Source organism: Callithrix jacchus, chromosome X (genome assembly GCF_049354715.1).
Source record: "Callithrix jacchus isolate 240 chromosome X, calJac240_pri, whole genome shotgun sequence".
Taxonomy (NCBI): domain Eukaryota; kingdom Metazoa; phylum Chordata; class Mammalia; order Primates; family Cebidae; genus Callithrix; species Callithrix jacchus.
Genome location: NC_133524.1, coordinates 81,603,394 through 81,619,084, shown reverse-complemented (window position 1 = coordinate 81,619,084; position 15,691 = coordinate 81,603,394). Strand labels below are relative to the sequence as shown.

General features: G+C 34.2%; 1 protein-coding gene across 1 annotated transcript in view; it reads right to left on the bottom strand.

Annotated features, from left to right (window-relative positions):
• Positions 1-8,331: 8,331 nt before the first annotated feature.
• Positions 8,332-15,691, bottom strand: part of CYLC1 (cylicin 1) — a 47,295-nt gene continuing 39,935 nt past the window's right edge. The window contains exon 6 of the mRNA XM_035288867.3: positions 8,332-8,482. Coding sequence (XP_035144758.1) covers positions 8,450-8,482 — 33 coding nt within the window. The 3' untranslated portion in view covers positions 8,332-8,449. The remainder of the gene's footprint in view (positions 8,483-15,691) is intronic.

Here is a 15,691-nt window from a genome sequence, read left to right as displayed (position 1 = left end):
TGTTATATATAACATTATATATAACTGCGATATATATAACATTATATATTACTATATATATAACATTATAATATATAATGTAATATATAAGGCAGATATAATGTTGCTTGCATAGTGTCATTAGCTAATATAGGTGTTGTTTGGAACCTTTGGAAGACCCCATAGGTGAATTATAGCACAGGATTTTAGGAATTTGAAGCCATGCCCTGCTGTCATCTTATAATAACTACCCTTCTTTAGAGTAACAGTTGTTGGCCTGCTACTGGGCTTTAGTAGAAACTGAATGCATAACCATGAACAATCATGTTACCAAGGGATCTGAGCTACAATCACAAACTGAGTGTTACATAATCCACCAAGCTATAAAGTTGAGTGTATGCAGCAACACTGCATCATCAAATGGAAGTGCCGTATACATGAATAGACCCAAGCATGCCCTTAAGGCATAATTAACTTACATAAAGAAGTGACCCAGATTCCCATTGTCCCCTACCCTGCTACACAGTTGTCTCTGTCCCATTCTGCACCTGTTGCTTTATGAGGATTTACCTGTAATTTGACAAAAGAAGAAATCTAGGGACTTTTTTTACAGATAGCTCAGATTGATATGCACATACCACCGGGAAGTTGATAGTGACAACACGATAGACCATTTTGGGGACAACATCCATTCATGAGAGAAAGCATCAAAAAACTGGGTATAGAAGGACTATATCTCAATGTATTAAAGGTCATATATGACAGACCCACAGCTAGTGTCATGAATAGACAAAAAGTGTAAGGCTTGCCTCTAAGATATGGAAAACTACAATGACACCCACTTTTACTTCTATTATTCAACATAGTGCTGAAAGTCCTTGACAAAACAATTAGACATGTGAAAAAAATAAAGGATATCCAAATTGAAAAGGAAAAAGTCAAATGATCTTTGTTTGCAGATGATTTTTTTTAATTTGGAAAAACCTAAAAATACTCCACAAAAAAATTACCAGAAGTGATAAATTCACTAAAATTTCAGGATACAAAATCAACATAAACAAATCAGTAGCAGCTCTATATGCCAACAAAGAATAAGCTGAAAAAGAAATAAAAAATATAACCCCACTTACAGTAGCCACACATAAAATTAAATATCTAGGAATTAACCAAAAAATAAAAGATCTCTATAATGAAAACTGTAGGACACTGCTGTAGGAAATTGAGGAGGACACCGAAAATGAAATGATATTCTATGATCATGGATTTGAAGAATCAATATTGTGAAAAATGTCCATACTACCCAAAGAAATCTACATATTCAATGCAATCTCTAACAAAATACAAATGTTAATTCTTCACATAAATGGAAAAAAAAATCCTAAACTTTATATGCAGCCACAAAATAGAAGAAACAATGCTATTGAGCAAAATGAAACTGGAAGACTCACATTATCTTTCTTCAAATTATACTACAGAGCCATAGTAACCAAAACAGCATGGTACTGGCATAGAAATACACATAGACCAATGGAACAGAATAGAGAACCTAGAAAAAATGTAGACACCTAAAGTGAACTTATTTTCGACAAGTGTGTCAAGAACATATATTGGGGAAAAGACAGTTTCTTCAATAAATGGTGCTGGGAAAACTGTATATCCATATGCAAAAGAATGAGATGAGACCCCTATTTCTTGTCATATACAGAAATAAAATTAAAATGAATTAAAGCATTAAATCTAATACACCAAACTATGAAACTACTGCAAAAAAAATTTCTAAGTAATACCCCACAAGCATGGGTAACAAAAGCATAAATGGACAAATAGAATCACATCATGTTAAAAAGCTCCTGCACAACAAACAACAAAACAATGGGAAAACCTAGAATGAGAGAAATAAACTACCCATCTGAAAAGGAATTAATAACCAGAATATATAAGAAGCTCAACATAATACTAGGAGTCTTAGTTAGAGCACCCAGCCGAGGAAGAGAAATAAAGTGGATCCAAAAAGGAAAAGAAGATGAAATTAATTCTGTTTGTGGATGATATAATTCAAAACTAGAAAACCCCGTAGTGTCTGTCCAAAGGCTTTTGGATCTGATAGATAACTCAGCAAGGTTTTAGGATTCAAAATAATCAGGTCAAGCACCAAAAGAGTGACCACAAAGCCTGACAACAGCTTAACTCCCAGCAAGAAATAGCACAATTGGTTTGGGTTTGCGTTGCCACAATTTCCGTGTTAAAACTACAGGTCACTCCGCCTTGCAAAACTCACACAGCCTTTCATTCATTGTGGCCCAAGCGGTCATTTTCAGCTGCTCCAAGGACCAGGATCCAAGTATTCATGAAAAAGGCCCAAGCACAGTGTTCACTCCATAAATCCACTACCTAAGACGGTGAGTGCTAGCCCAGTTATGTACAAAGTTTCAGTTTTCCATCACTCAGGGTAAAGTGCTGGTGCTGCCGGACGGACGACCTGAACTAGCAAGATTTTTCTCAGAACGAGATGCCATCAGCTCCAGCAGGCGGGAGCAGATTCTCGGCCCTTCTGGAGAGCAGTAAATAGAAGGGAAGCCATCCTTGCTGCATCCTGCTTGTGGCAGGCATGCCCAGGACCTCAAGCAGAGCACTGACAGTGGGTGCTGGGAAACGTCCTGCACCTTGCTGGAAACTAGGTCTCATTTGGATTTTGTGGTTTTAGGAAATTATTTATTTACTTACAAGGTTTCAACTTTACTCAGTCAAGGTGGGAAATGCATTCCCCCCCACCCCCCTTCCAAAGCACAGAGCAAAGAAACGAGGCTGTTTAAATCTAAGTCTCCACACTGGTGTTTAAGTCATTGAAAAGAAGATAGTTGAAGAGAAAAAGAAAATCAATATAGAAACATCAGTAGCATTCCTACACACAAACAATATCCAAACTAAGAGCCAAATCAAGAATGCAATCTCGTTCACAGTAGGCACAAAAAGAATAAAATATCTAGGAATACAACTGACAGGGATGAAAAAGATCTTTAAAATGAGAATTAAAAAACACAACTTAAAGAAATAAGAGATTATACAAACAAATGGAGAAATATTTCATATTCGTGAATAAGAAGAATCGATATTGTTAAAATGTTCATACTGCCCAAAGCCATTTACAGATTCAATGGTATTCCTACCAAAGTACCAATTACATTCTTCATATAATTAAAAAATACATTTAAAAAATTCATGTGGAACCAAAAAACAGTTCAAATAGCCAAGCGAATCCTCAACAGATAGAACAAAGCTGGAGACATCATACTACTTGACTTCAACTATCATGCAAAACAAAGTAACCAAAACAGCATGGTACTGGTGCAAAAACAGAAACATAGACCAATGAACAGAACAGAGAGTACAGAAATAATCCTGCACACCTACAATCATTTGATCTTTGTCAAAGTTGAGGAGAGCACGCAGTGGGAAAAGACTTCCTATTCAATAAATGATTCTCATATAACTGGCTGGCCACATGTAGAATATTGACACTGAACTCCTTCCTACACCATAGAAAAAAATCAACTCAAGCTGTATCAAAGATTTACATGTAAAACATAAAAGTACAAAATGCTGAAAGATAACCTAGTAAATACCATTTTGAATATAGGAACTGTCAGTGATTTCACCAATGAAGATATAAAAAGCAATTGCAACAAAAACAGAAATTGACAGATGCAACCTAATTAAAGAGTTTTCTCATGACAAAAGACACTGTCACCAGAATGAACAGACAACCTACAGAACAGGAGAAAATATTTGCAAATTATGCCTCCAATAAAAGTCTAGCATTCAGAATCTATAAAGAACTTAAACATATTTACAAGCAAAAATAATCAGCCCCATTAAAATGTGGGCAAAAGACTTGAGCAGAGATTTCTCTAAAGAAGACAGACATGTAGCTGACAAAAATATGAATAAATGCTCAATATCACTAATCATTAGAGTAATGCTAATTTATACCACAATGAGATATTATCTCACACCAGCCAGAATAGTCATTATTAAAAAGTCAAAAAAATAACAGATGCTGGCAAGGTTGCAGAGAAAAGCAACACTTTTACACTACTGATGGAAGTGTGAATTTGTTCAGCCTTTGTGGAAAGTATTGTTGTGATTCCTCAAAGAATTCAAAACTACCTTTCAAATCAGCATTCCAATTATTAGGCATATATGCCCACAGAAATATAAATCATTCTACCATAAATACATATGCATGCTTCTGTTAATCACAGCACTATTCACACTAGCAAAGATATGAAATCAACCTAAATGTCCATCAACAGTAGACTGGATATAAAATATGTGATAATATGTCCCATGGAACACTACACAGCCATACAAAAGAAAGAGATCATGTTCTTTGCAACAAGATGGTAGAGCTGGTGGCCATTATTATAAGTGAACTCAACGAGAGCAGAAAACTAAATACTGCATGTTCTCACTTATAAGTCGGAGATAAACATCAAGTATATGGACAGAAAGAAGGCAACAACAGACAACAGACATTGAGGAGTACTTGAGAATGGAGGGTGGTGGGAGGATGAGGATTGAAAAACTACCTATCAGACACTGTGCTCATTATTTGTTGATATGGTTTGGCTGTGTCCCTACCCAAATCTCATCTTGAATTTTAGCTCCCATAATTCCCACATGTCATGAGAAAGATCCGGTGGGAGTTAATGGAATAATAGTGCAGGTCCTTCTTATGCTGTTATGGTGATACTGGATAAGTTTCAAGAGATCTGATGGTTTTATAAATGGGAGTTCCTCTGCAGAAGCTCTCTTGCCTGCCACCACGTAAAATGTCCATTTTTTCTGCTTTCATCTTTGGCTGTGATTATGAAGTTGCCCTAGCCATATGAAACGGTGAGTCCATTAAACCTCTTTCCTTTATAAATTACCCAGTCTCCGGTATGTCTTTATTAGCAATGTGAGAACAGACTAACACAGTAAATTGGTACTGGGAGTGTGGTGCTGCTGTAAAGGTATCCAAAAGTATAATGTGGTCACTCTGGGATCATGTCTGAGTAGGACCAGAGGGTGTAAGTGAGCTTCATGAGCAGGTGCCACAGACATCCATATTATCCACTATGCTTGCTCCAGCATCCTTCTTTATCTTATACCTATGACCATCTGATGGAGGAAAAAAAATGCCTGAGCTTGATTTATAAATATTTTGGCTGAATATTTGAGGTCTAGCTGAAAATGAACAGCGCTTACCTTACACCCAAACTCAGGGGTAGCCTTGAGGAAGAATACATCTGACCAGGGGATTAAGCTGTAAGGGAGCTATGTAAATGGGCCCATGATCATGGAGTACATGATCATACTACATACTGCACTATTCATAAGCAGCTGACTTCACAGAGCGCTTGAATGACCCACTGAAGTCACAATGAGGAAGTATTAGCTCTAATGCAATACTCTGCAAGATAAAGCTCCATCTTGTAGAGTAAGATGCAGTATAAAAATTAAAACAGGTATTTCTAAATGGTGTCTTATCCTCAGTAGGAAAAACACATATGCCATAAAAAATAGAATTAAGAGTGGTCCCACTGGCCACCACTCTCAAAATGACTCACTGGGATCGCATGTGCTTCTTTTCACAGCAGCTCTAGGATCTACATAGTTGTAAGTCCTTATCCCAAAAGAGGGACATAAAGTTTGCCAAGGGACATAGCAACAGTCCCATTGAAGGACAAGTTACAGCTGTTGCTAGGAAACTCTTTACTCTTTATACCTAGAAACAACATGTTGAAAAGAATCACCATTTTGTGAAGGGCAATTTAATCTGATAAGCAGAGGGGAGGTAGAGCTGCTTTTTGCAATGTGGAAAGAAAAGAATATTGGCAGAAGTCACAAGATCCATTTGGGCTTCTCTTTGCAATCCCTTGCCCAATTTTAACTGTGAATGAAGCCTGAGAAGACTGCAATTACTAAGGGTTCAGACCCTTCAGGAATGAAATTTCAGGTTATAACACCAGGTAAGACACCAAGATACATAAGAGAATGAGAGAAATTTAGGATGAACAATGTACAAGGAGGAAGACCAGCTGCGGCCCTAAGATCAAATGGAGGGATAAGGACTGTGGTTTTTCCTCTACCCTTCCTCTTTTAAGTTTTTCCTAAGGAGGAAGAGCCCATAGAACTTTTGAGGAGTGAATACGGATAAATAAATAGATCTGTGCTGTAATGGTCAAGGGAAATTGCTGAACACTTCAGGGGAGACTTTTCTGAGGAGTAGCATCAGCCGGCAGCCTCTGCTAATTTGAGAATCACTAGTATTCAAGCTGCAGCTACACACTCACTGGACTTTTTCAAGACTGCAATAAAGCAATGTGAGAGTACTAATGACTGGATATTTCTGCCTAACATGGATTTCTCTAAAGAGCAGTCTTTGCTCTGGGCTTCTCATTGACCTGGCTGAGATTTTCCCTGAGCTGCAATACAGGTGAGGATCTTTTGCTTCCTTTCTTCTTTCATGGATGCCCGCTTGCATGGCAGTCTACAGTCTCTTCTTGCCTACTTCTGCTGTCTCTCCTTTTACCTTTCACAAGTGTTTCACCAAATAAGTCTTTTATACTTGTAATTATGTCTTTACTTTTGATTCCTGGAATATCCCTGATGTTCCAGGACAGAAGGCTGGGCAGCATTCAAGGTGTCAGGGGAGAAAGGGTGGTGAACAGTGTAGCTGCCATTTACCAACTGACTTAGAAACATGGTTGTATTTTTTCAACCATTACGGCTCACTCAATGTGTACTGGCTGAATATTAGTATTAGGTCTAAACTTCATCTCAATCTCTAACCTATTATTTCTCCAAATACCACTCCTTCCTTATGGGTAACCACTTTTATTATTTTATTTTGCATCCTACCACAGTCTCTTTATGTAAACATAGGCAAATGCAAACATATGTCAGCCCTTTCCTACTTTTAAAAACACTATAAATAACATAGCATATCATCTCTTTTGCACCTTGATTTTTTTCACTTTAATTTATATTGAAGCACTTCCCAGGACACTACATAGAGAGCTTTCTTATTCTTTTTCACATTCACACAGCATTCCATTGTGTTTTAGTACTATTATATATTCAGCAAATCATTTAATCACTTGTTGAGAGCCAATTGGATTGTTTCTAAACTTTTCTTGTAACTTTTTAAAATATATGTCATGTAGATATATGTAAAGTTATTATATGGTTTAGAAAAATAACACCTCTTTAAGAATTGCATCTGAAATGTTGTCATTTCTGAGAGAAAACTGAAGTCAAGATTATAACCAAAAGGCAGAAAGCAGACTGGGTGAAATGAAGGAGGCCTACATACTTATCTCTCTCTATTTCTCTCTCTATCCTTCCACACCAGTATCCTGCTCTAAGCAAATAATGTGACATGCATATTCAGAGAAATATGTAAAGTGATTGAGAAATGTGTGTTATTATCTCATGAACATTTGCAGTTTATTATTAAATAAATAAATGAAATGAGAAAAAGAAGTAAAAGTAAATAGGTTTAGAATTCTATATGTGTGTGGAGGGGATAAGGTATTAAAGAAAAAGTATTCACTGACACTCATTGAAGATGTAAGCAGACTTTCTTCAAAGGGGAGCTATCATAATAGGTATAGGAACCATGGGAACGGGTGTTTCCTTGGAGAAGAGAGATTGGGCTCAACTATGAATGCAGCATGAGCAAATAGGAATTTATAGCCAAAGAGCAGGGTGTCAGTCAGTGGATGGAAAATTACTGAGAGGTAACACTGGGGATAAGGGAGGATTATGGCTATATTGAGTTAACAGGATTCCAGGGTGTTGAGAAATCTCCTGGAGGATGGTGGAACATGAGAAACCTGATCATATATTGAAGAATCAGCTATTGAGGTTATAATACTCTTGCTAAACTGACTTAGCAGCTTTTTTGCTAACACAGATTTTATAATGGAAATGCTTAGATAGGCCTAGGGGATGGTTCAGGAGCATGACTAAAATTTGATCAAACAAAAAATTTTTGTCAGGTGTTACTATCTATATATAGTTCTCTATTTCTCTTCAGGGTGTGGAAGATCTGCTTCCTCCCTTTCATTCTCTGTTTACTTTTAGTTTGAATGCTAAGTTAAAGAGAAGTTTAATGAAATATTATAAGAATGTTGAAGGGGAGTACATTTGAACCCAAATTTAGAAATAGTTTCCAGACTGAAGCTTCAGAACATGAGGTAAAATGCTACATTACTTTGGTCTGAATAATGGAGACATTTGATACATTTTTTAAAAATGTCTATAAATCACTTCTGTAAATTACATGCCAAAAAAAAGCAGCTCTTGATACTCATGGAAGACGTTTTTATTTCAGTTCCACAGAGGTAGAAGTGCTCATATGAGAGGAGCTGGTGCTTACTGTAGTAAGGACGTTCTGTGAAACCAAGTGCTCAGTTGTTCTTTAAAGCAGCTTATGAATCCATGGTGCTTCAGGCTGAGGAACAAAGTAGAACAATGCAAATAAAAAGAAAGATTTTATTTGTCTATTATTCAAGACATCTTTGGTGTGTTAAGGATCACACCAAAGCACAGAATGTAATAGATGAAAGAGAACTTGAATATCATTTTTATTATTTCTTACTAAAAATGCAGATCTCTGATCTCCACCCCAGTCCTACCAAGTCAAAATCTCAATAAAGTCCAGCAATATGCACATTCAACAAGCTCCCTGAATAATCTTAATGAACTCTGAAGGGTGAGAAGTACTGAAAGGTAGTCCAAGCATCAGTGTTTGTACAAGAACCAAGGCCCAGCAATGTAACTCCGTTAACCTACACTTTCACAACTACATTAATTGATTAGAACTTTAAAAATAAAAATATAATGTAAAAAATGAAAATATATTTAAAATATCTTGTAGTCACCCCAAATTCCACCACACTAACACAATTATTTTCAAATTTGCATATTAATGCATATTCTTTATCTATGAACATGAAGATTTTTGTTTAGTTGCAATCCCATAGTATTTTTCCTTGCTTATTTAATTTAACCTCATAATACAAACTTGTCCCTCTATTTCCCTAGGCTCCATCATTATTATTTCAATGAATGCATACTAATCAGTTTCAGATATTACTAACACCTCCTTTAATTTTATGCATTATACATATATATTTTATACATTAATTTATAAGTATAATTTTATATATTATACATTTATACCAAAGTTTTTCTCAAATAGACAGTATTACAATCATGTTCTTTATGCGTAGTTTGTTTTTTTTTCTAAAAATTTTTAATTATATTTTTAGGGGTGGGATTATTGAGTCAAATATTATTTTACCATTTATGACTTTTCTTACATATTCCCATATAGGTCCAGAGGAAGGTTAAGCTGGTTTATATTGGTCCCTTTCTGAAGTCAGCAGTGAGTAAATGTACTGCTGTCACTGAAGCTTCAACAGTTGTAAGACGTATCATACATATACAATACATGTAAAAATTATATTTTATGTATTGACATAGTTAATATACATAAGACTTATATATGTATAATAGTCACATTACTAGGTACAAAATAATTTCTAGGGGTTGCTTTGATTTCTAACCATGGCCAATATTTTTTCATGATTTTACCTCTTATATTTGTTTTCTCCTGTATAAATTATCTGTTCCTATTTCTTGATTTTTTATTATATGGATCTTGTTTTTATTCTCAGAAATATGTCTTATTATAGCACTCTTGATTCACAGTTCAGTATATTTTCTATGTCATTATGCATCCCAAATAATTGAAACAAAATGTTGGCTTGTTTTATTCTCAAACACATGTGTGGCATAACTTCTACCTGTATATTGTGATTTGGGAGAGGCACTAGAAATGTCATATTCTAGAGCATTTCTTTTTTAAACAGACATTTCTTTTTAAAAAGACTTTTTTAAAAAGACATTTTCTTTTTTAAAAAAATCCTGTTTTTAATAGAGATAGGGTCTTGCTGTGTTGCCCAGGCTGGTCTCAAACTCCTGGGGTCAAACAATCCACCCACTTCTGCCTCTCAAAGTGCTGGGATTACAGGTGTGAGCCACCAAGACAGGACTGTCTTTTTTATTAAATTTATTATACTTTACGTTCTAGGGTACATGTGCAGAGCATGCAAACCACCATGGCACATACATACCTATGAAAATAAGACATCTTCTAAGGAAGACAGCATGTGGAATTAGAATTTATTATTGAGATTCAGAAGTCAACAAGAAGACACCAAATCTCATGGTGGGTGATGAAGGCGTTTCTATGCTTGGGCATAGCAAAGTAGCAACACAGTAAAACAGTTAAAAAAATAGGAAAACAAAATCTTTGCAAAGTGCATACAATTTAAAAATGAATCAAAAAGTTATCATAGAACAAACCAGCATTTCCTCCCACCTATTTTATCATTTAGTATATCTTTATTTTTTATTTTATTTTATGTTTATTTCCATAGGTCATTGGGGAACAAGTGGTATTTGGTTACATTAGTAAGTTATTTAGTGGTGATTTGTGAGACTATAAACATTCCAGAAGATAAGATTGGAAATACCCTTCTAGACATTGGCTTAGGCAAGCATTTCATGACCAAGATCCCAAAAGCAAATGAAATAAAAACAAAGATAAATATCTGGGACTTAATTAAACTGAAGAGCTTTTGTATGGCAAAAGGAACAGTTAGCAGAGTAAACACACAACCCACAGAGTGGGTAAAATATCTTCATAATCTATATATATGACAAATAAATAATGTCCAGAATCTACAACAAACTCAAATCAACAAGAAGAAAAACAAAACAAAACAAATAATCCCATCAAAAAGTAGGCTAAGAACATAAATAGTATCTCTAACAAAAAAAAAGTGTTGTAAAGAGGCATCACATATTCTATGTTGCTTTTATTTCCCTTAGCCTGTCATCATGCTTATCATACCACTTGCCAACTCTGTGTTTCTCCCATCATCCACTTTGACTGGCTTCTCAGCTGTAAATTGTTTTCTCCTTTAATTAGTTTCATCCTTCAGAATCATGTTCTACTATTGCATCTCATAATGTAATATCACAGCCCAGTTCTGCTTTTAACTAACTGGTTGTTTTTGGATATAAACTTCTCCGTTGCCTCTGTCAAAATTTTGCTCATCTTTTATAACCCAGCTGAAATATTACTTCACCTTTGTGGTATGAATAAATAATTTATGAGCTGGACATACTTAAATTTCATATGATCTAGTGACAGCTGTGTTTATACAACTGCTGAGAAATTCCTTCATTCATTTTTTGGTAGTTCTCTAACAAATGCAGCATTCACTTTTTCAATAAATATTGAGTTCTCACATTCTTGGGAATTTTAAATATATTAGTAAGCAAATTAAAGATTTTAGTCATCATGTGGCTTACTTTTTAGCAAAATATATATACAATGCATAATCATAATAATAACTGAGTAAATTACATAGATGAGCAAAGAATGTGAAGCTTCTTGTTTTTATGTAATATACTGAATGTTCCTATTTTCAGGGAAGGATACTTTCTTTAGAGGACAGCTAAAACAAAAGCTGCTGGCATTTTCATTCTTTAGGGCAAATCTTTAAGTTCTTTGAAAGAAATAGACATGATATTTATATCTTCATTGGTTTGAACAGTTTGACACGTGATTGATAATTATCCTAAATATGATAGAATTTCTAATATAAACTTTTGACTTAATACAAAATTTTAAGTTAATCAGTCAACAAATAGTTGTTAATCATTTACATGCAGAACAATACTCTGAGTGTTACAGTAGTTAGAAAGAATTGGAACACAATATTAATATCAAAACAATAAATAGAAAGCAAATAAGTGTTACAGTGTTTTGAGGAAAAGTTGAGCTTTGAAGAATACAACTGCAGAAGGAGAAACCAATTGCAAGAAAAAAGGGGAGTATTATAAACGAAGGCATAAGGCAGTAATAGTAGTAATAAAGTCTTATATTTGTATAATAATTTGCCATTTATAAAACACTTTCACATCTTTTTTTCATATTTGAACCTAAGAACAATTTGTTATAATGGGTAGGTTAGGTACTATATTTCTTATTTGCAGATGGCCTTACCCAAATAACAGAAAAAAACCCAGTATTAGTTAATGGTGGATTTAAATCTCAAGTTCATTTTTTTTTCTGATCTCATGGAGCTTAGAAATTGTTTTAATATAGGAGATAACAGACAAGAGTTAGAATAAGAAAATAGTCTAGGGATATACAGTTTGAAATATCTACAAAGAAGTGAAAATTTAAGCCATAGTAATAGATTAATGCTTCCAGAGTATATACAAAAGAGTCGAAGTTTAATAACTGAGCTGTAGAAACCAACTTTTGAGTTGGATATAGAAAGAGGAAGAAGTGCAAAAATTGGAGATAGAGAAACAGTAGTAGGAGTGGGGAAAGAAAAGTATGGGAAGAAAGAAAATCGCAACAGTAGAAACTCAGGGCAGTTAAGGGAGAAGACCTTTTTTTATAAAGGCAAGAGGTCACAAGTTAATGTAGGTGCAGACAAGACCATAGTATTCAGTGAAATGTCATTGCAGGGAACTATTAAAATAGAACTTTGTAAAAAAGAACTAGAGAAAAGGGACAGAAAAGAAGAACTGAAGATAAGAGTAGGGGAACTAGGAAAAATGTTATAAATATAATACTTAACGTTATAAAGGTAATTGTCAAACATATTAAAAACAAATATAGGACCCCATTAGAAAGAGAGAAGAGAGGCTGATGTGCACAACCTACATCTTTATCTGTTATGGAAGAAAACCAACGTAAAGCTGACCCTGAAATACAGTACTGCTTATGTGGTTCTTAGGTGCTGCTGTGAGAATCAGTGAGACTCCAGTGGAGGAGAAAAAAAAAGAAAATTCATCATTCTTCAGTGTAAAATTGAGAAGTAGTCATATAAAAATATTATGCAAAGACATGGAAATAACCAGCAAAGGAAATAAAAACAGAAACATATTAGTAGGTACTTATATCTTTCTGTCTGTCTGGAGCTTTCAGTTACACTGGTACTTGACTTTCACTTTATTAAATATAGTGAGATGGCTTCAAATTAAAACAACTCCAGTATTCTTTTAAATAGATAAAATCAGTTAATAACAGTTTCATAAATAAATGACCTCCCCAGTTATGATTACATATTGTACAAAGACCTCTAAAATCCTTCAATAACCTCTAGAAATCAGTACACAATAATTCATGAGTCCTCCTAAGAATGATTTCTTGTGGTAATAAATTCCATTCAATGTTACCATTAATTTTTGTGCTCTAGTGTGTCAGTCACTTTTGCTATCTGGTTAGCCTCATGAGGAATTCTATCCAGAGTTCATCACCGTTATGGGCAGACATATGACCTATATCTTTCAGGCGCAACTTAAAAATGACAAACTCATTCCACTATGCTAGCCATGAAATTTGAAATTGCAGTTCATCTAGTTCAATTCTTTACTTTAGAGATGAGAAATCAGGCCCAGAATAAGAAAGGGATTTAGTTTCTTTCTTTGATCATTAAGTAACATGTGTCCCACACACATGCAAAAAATAAAAAGCATAAAGTGAACCAAGATAGGCAGTTCTTATGTGTTTTACTTCAATTTGTTTATTTTAATTGATTTCACCAGAAATAAATACTTCCTTGAAGTGCTTTCCAGTTTAATACAGAACAACAACAACAACAACAACAACAACAACATCTTCTTTCCTTGAATAGGAACAATGAACCAACTTGAAGCCTCCTTAGTTTGGGTTTTCTGATTATTTAGTCTGTCTTCTTTTGACTCTTGATTAACTTTAGAAATTGAAAGATAAGCTTTTAAATCAATTGTCCAGTATTGAGCATAATGTCATGTAACCTCTGCATGCTCAGAAAATAATAATTCCTTATGGAAAATGAAATACGGATCAATTAACTAATTTTATTGAGGAGAGGATGGCAGTTAAAATTATTGACTGGCTTATTTGTTGAATTAAACATGTTCTAATAAATTTGTGTCTTTTACATTGTGTTCATATATTCTAGATAAATTTAGAAGCCACATGCATTGTTATTTGAGGGATGTTGATAGGAGTAGTGCTCCCTGAATATGAAGAATGAAATGTCAGATAATATAATAAAAACCTAACATATTTCATTTCCCTATAGGGAAGGTCTTATTTCTCATTTTGTAATTGAGAAAAAATAGTATTTCAAGTGATTAAGAAAGTCCCCCAAAAGTATTCTGTTGGTAAGTGATAGAGTAAGAATTTAAATTTAAATTTAAATACAAACTGTTTGACTCCCAAACTGTATGCAGTAGCCACTAGATTATACAATCTGCATGGGTTTTTCTATTTTTCAAATAACATATTTAATTCTTGTGGGAAAGAGATTAGGAAACCTCCTTTGTTAACTAATTTCAGTACAATGAAACCTTGATTGTCAAAATGATCAATTTGGACATTGATGACAGTTTATTATTTACTAAGGACTAAATTTTGTTTGTATTAGTCCCTGTTAAAGACTACTCTGTGGAGAAGATAATTTTATCTAATACAGAAAGCTAGGGAACAATCAAAACAATTATAGATGTATTTGACTATGTAAAAATTTAGCATTTGTGCACAGCAATATACACTGTGGAATAATTAATAGACATGAAAGTTGGGGAAAATACAACAAGAAAGACAGATGAAGGATTAATACCTACAATATGCAAAGAGACTAATAAATGCAAAAAACATATAAATAATTCATGAGAAAAATGCACAAAGAATACAAAGAAATAATTTTCAAAAGATCAAGCCTATGGCATGACAAATATTCAAAAGATATTTAAGCTCACTAGCATTCAGCAGAATGCAAATGAAAGTACCAATGAGATATCATTATGCATCCATTAGAACAGCAAAAGTTAGGAAGAGCTCTAATAACTATGGCTGACCAAGATGCAAAGAAGTATGCATTATTTCTTTATTTTTAAATAAAATGGTAAGAAAACCTCACTTCCTCCTGCTCCCAGCTGCCATACACTTTCATTCCTGCTCCCAGATGCCACCTCTGTCTGTATGTGTATGTCTCTGTGTGTGTGTGTGTTTGAACGGTTAATATGGTAAAGTGAAACTTGGCAAGAAGTATGGAATGAAACATAGTAAGTTGCTGATAAATGTTACCTAAAAAGGAGAAAAAAGTTACAATGGATAAAAGTGGGAATGAGAAGTAGAGAAATAAGCAAAAATAAAAACTTAAAAGATGGAAGGAAAACAAATTCAGAATGTATGGTATTCTGACACATTAAATTCTGCGTGTGTTTTCATAACCAAGTTGTAAATAAGAACAATAACATTAGGTATATGTCTAACGACTTATATGGATGACCACGATATTGTCAAGTGAAAAAATAACTTGTATTTTAATACAAGAGCATGATTGTATTTTGGTCAAAACAAATTATCTGATTGTTTCTCTCTACCTCCTTACATTTGCTTGTACAAGGAATGGTCTAAAAGAGAGAAATGGCCCCCAGGCTGTTAACATTGTTTACCTCAAGAAGAAGAAAACGTAGAGAGATATAGCATCAGAAAGTGGACATAAGAAGGTAAATGATTAGCTTTTCTTTACATATTTTATATTGTTTCTGTTGTTGTATTTGTATTTTTGCTATCAAA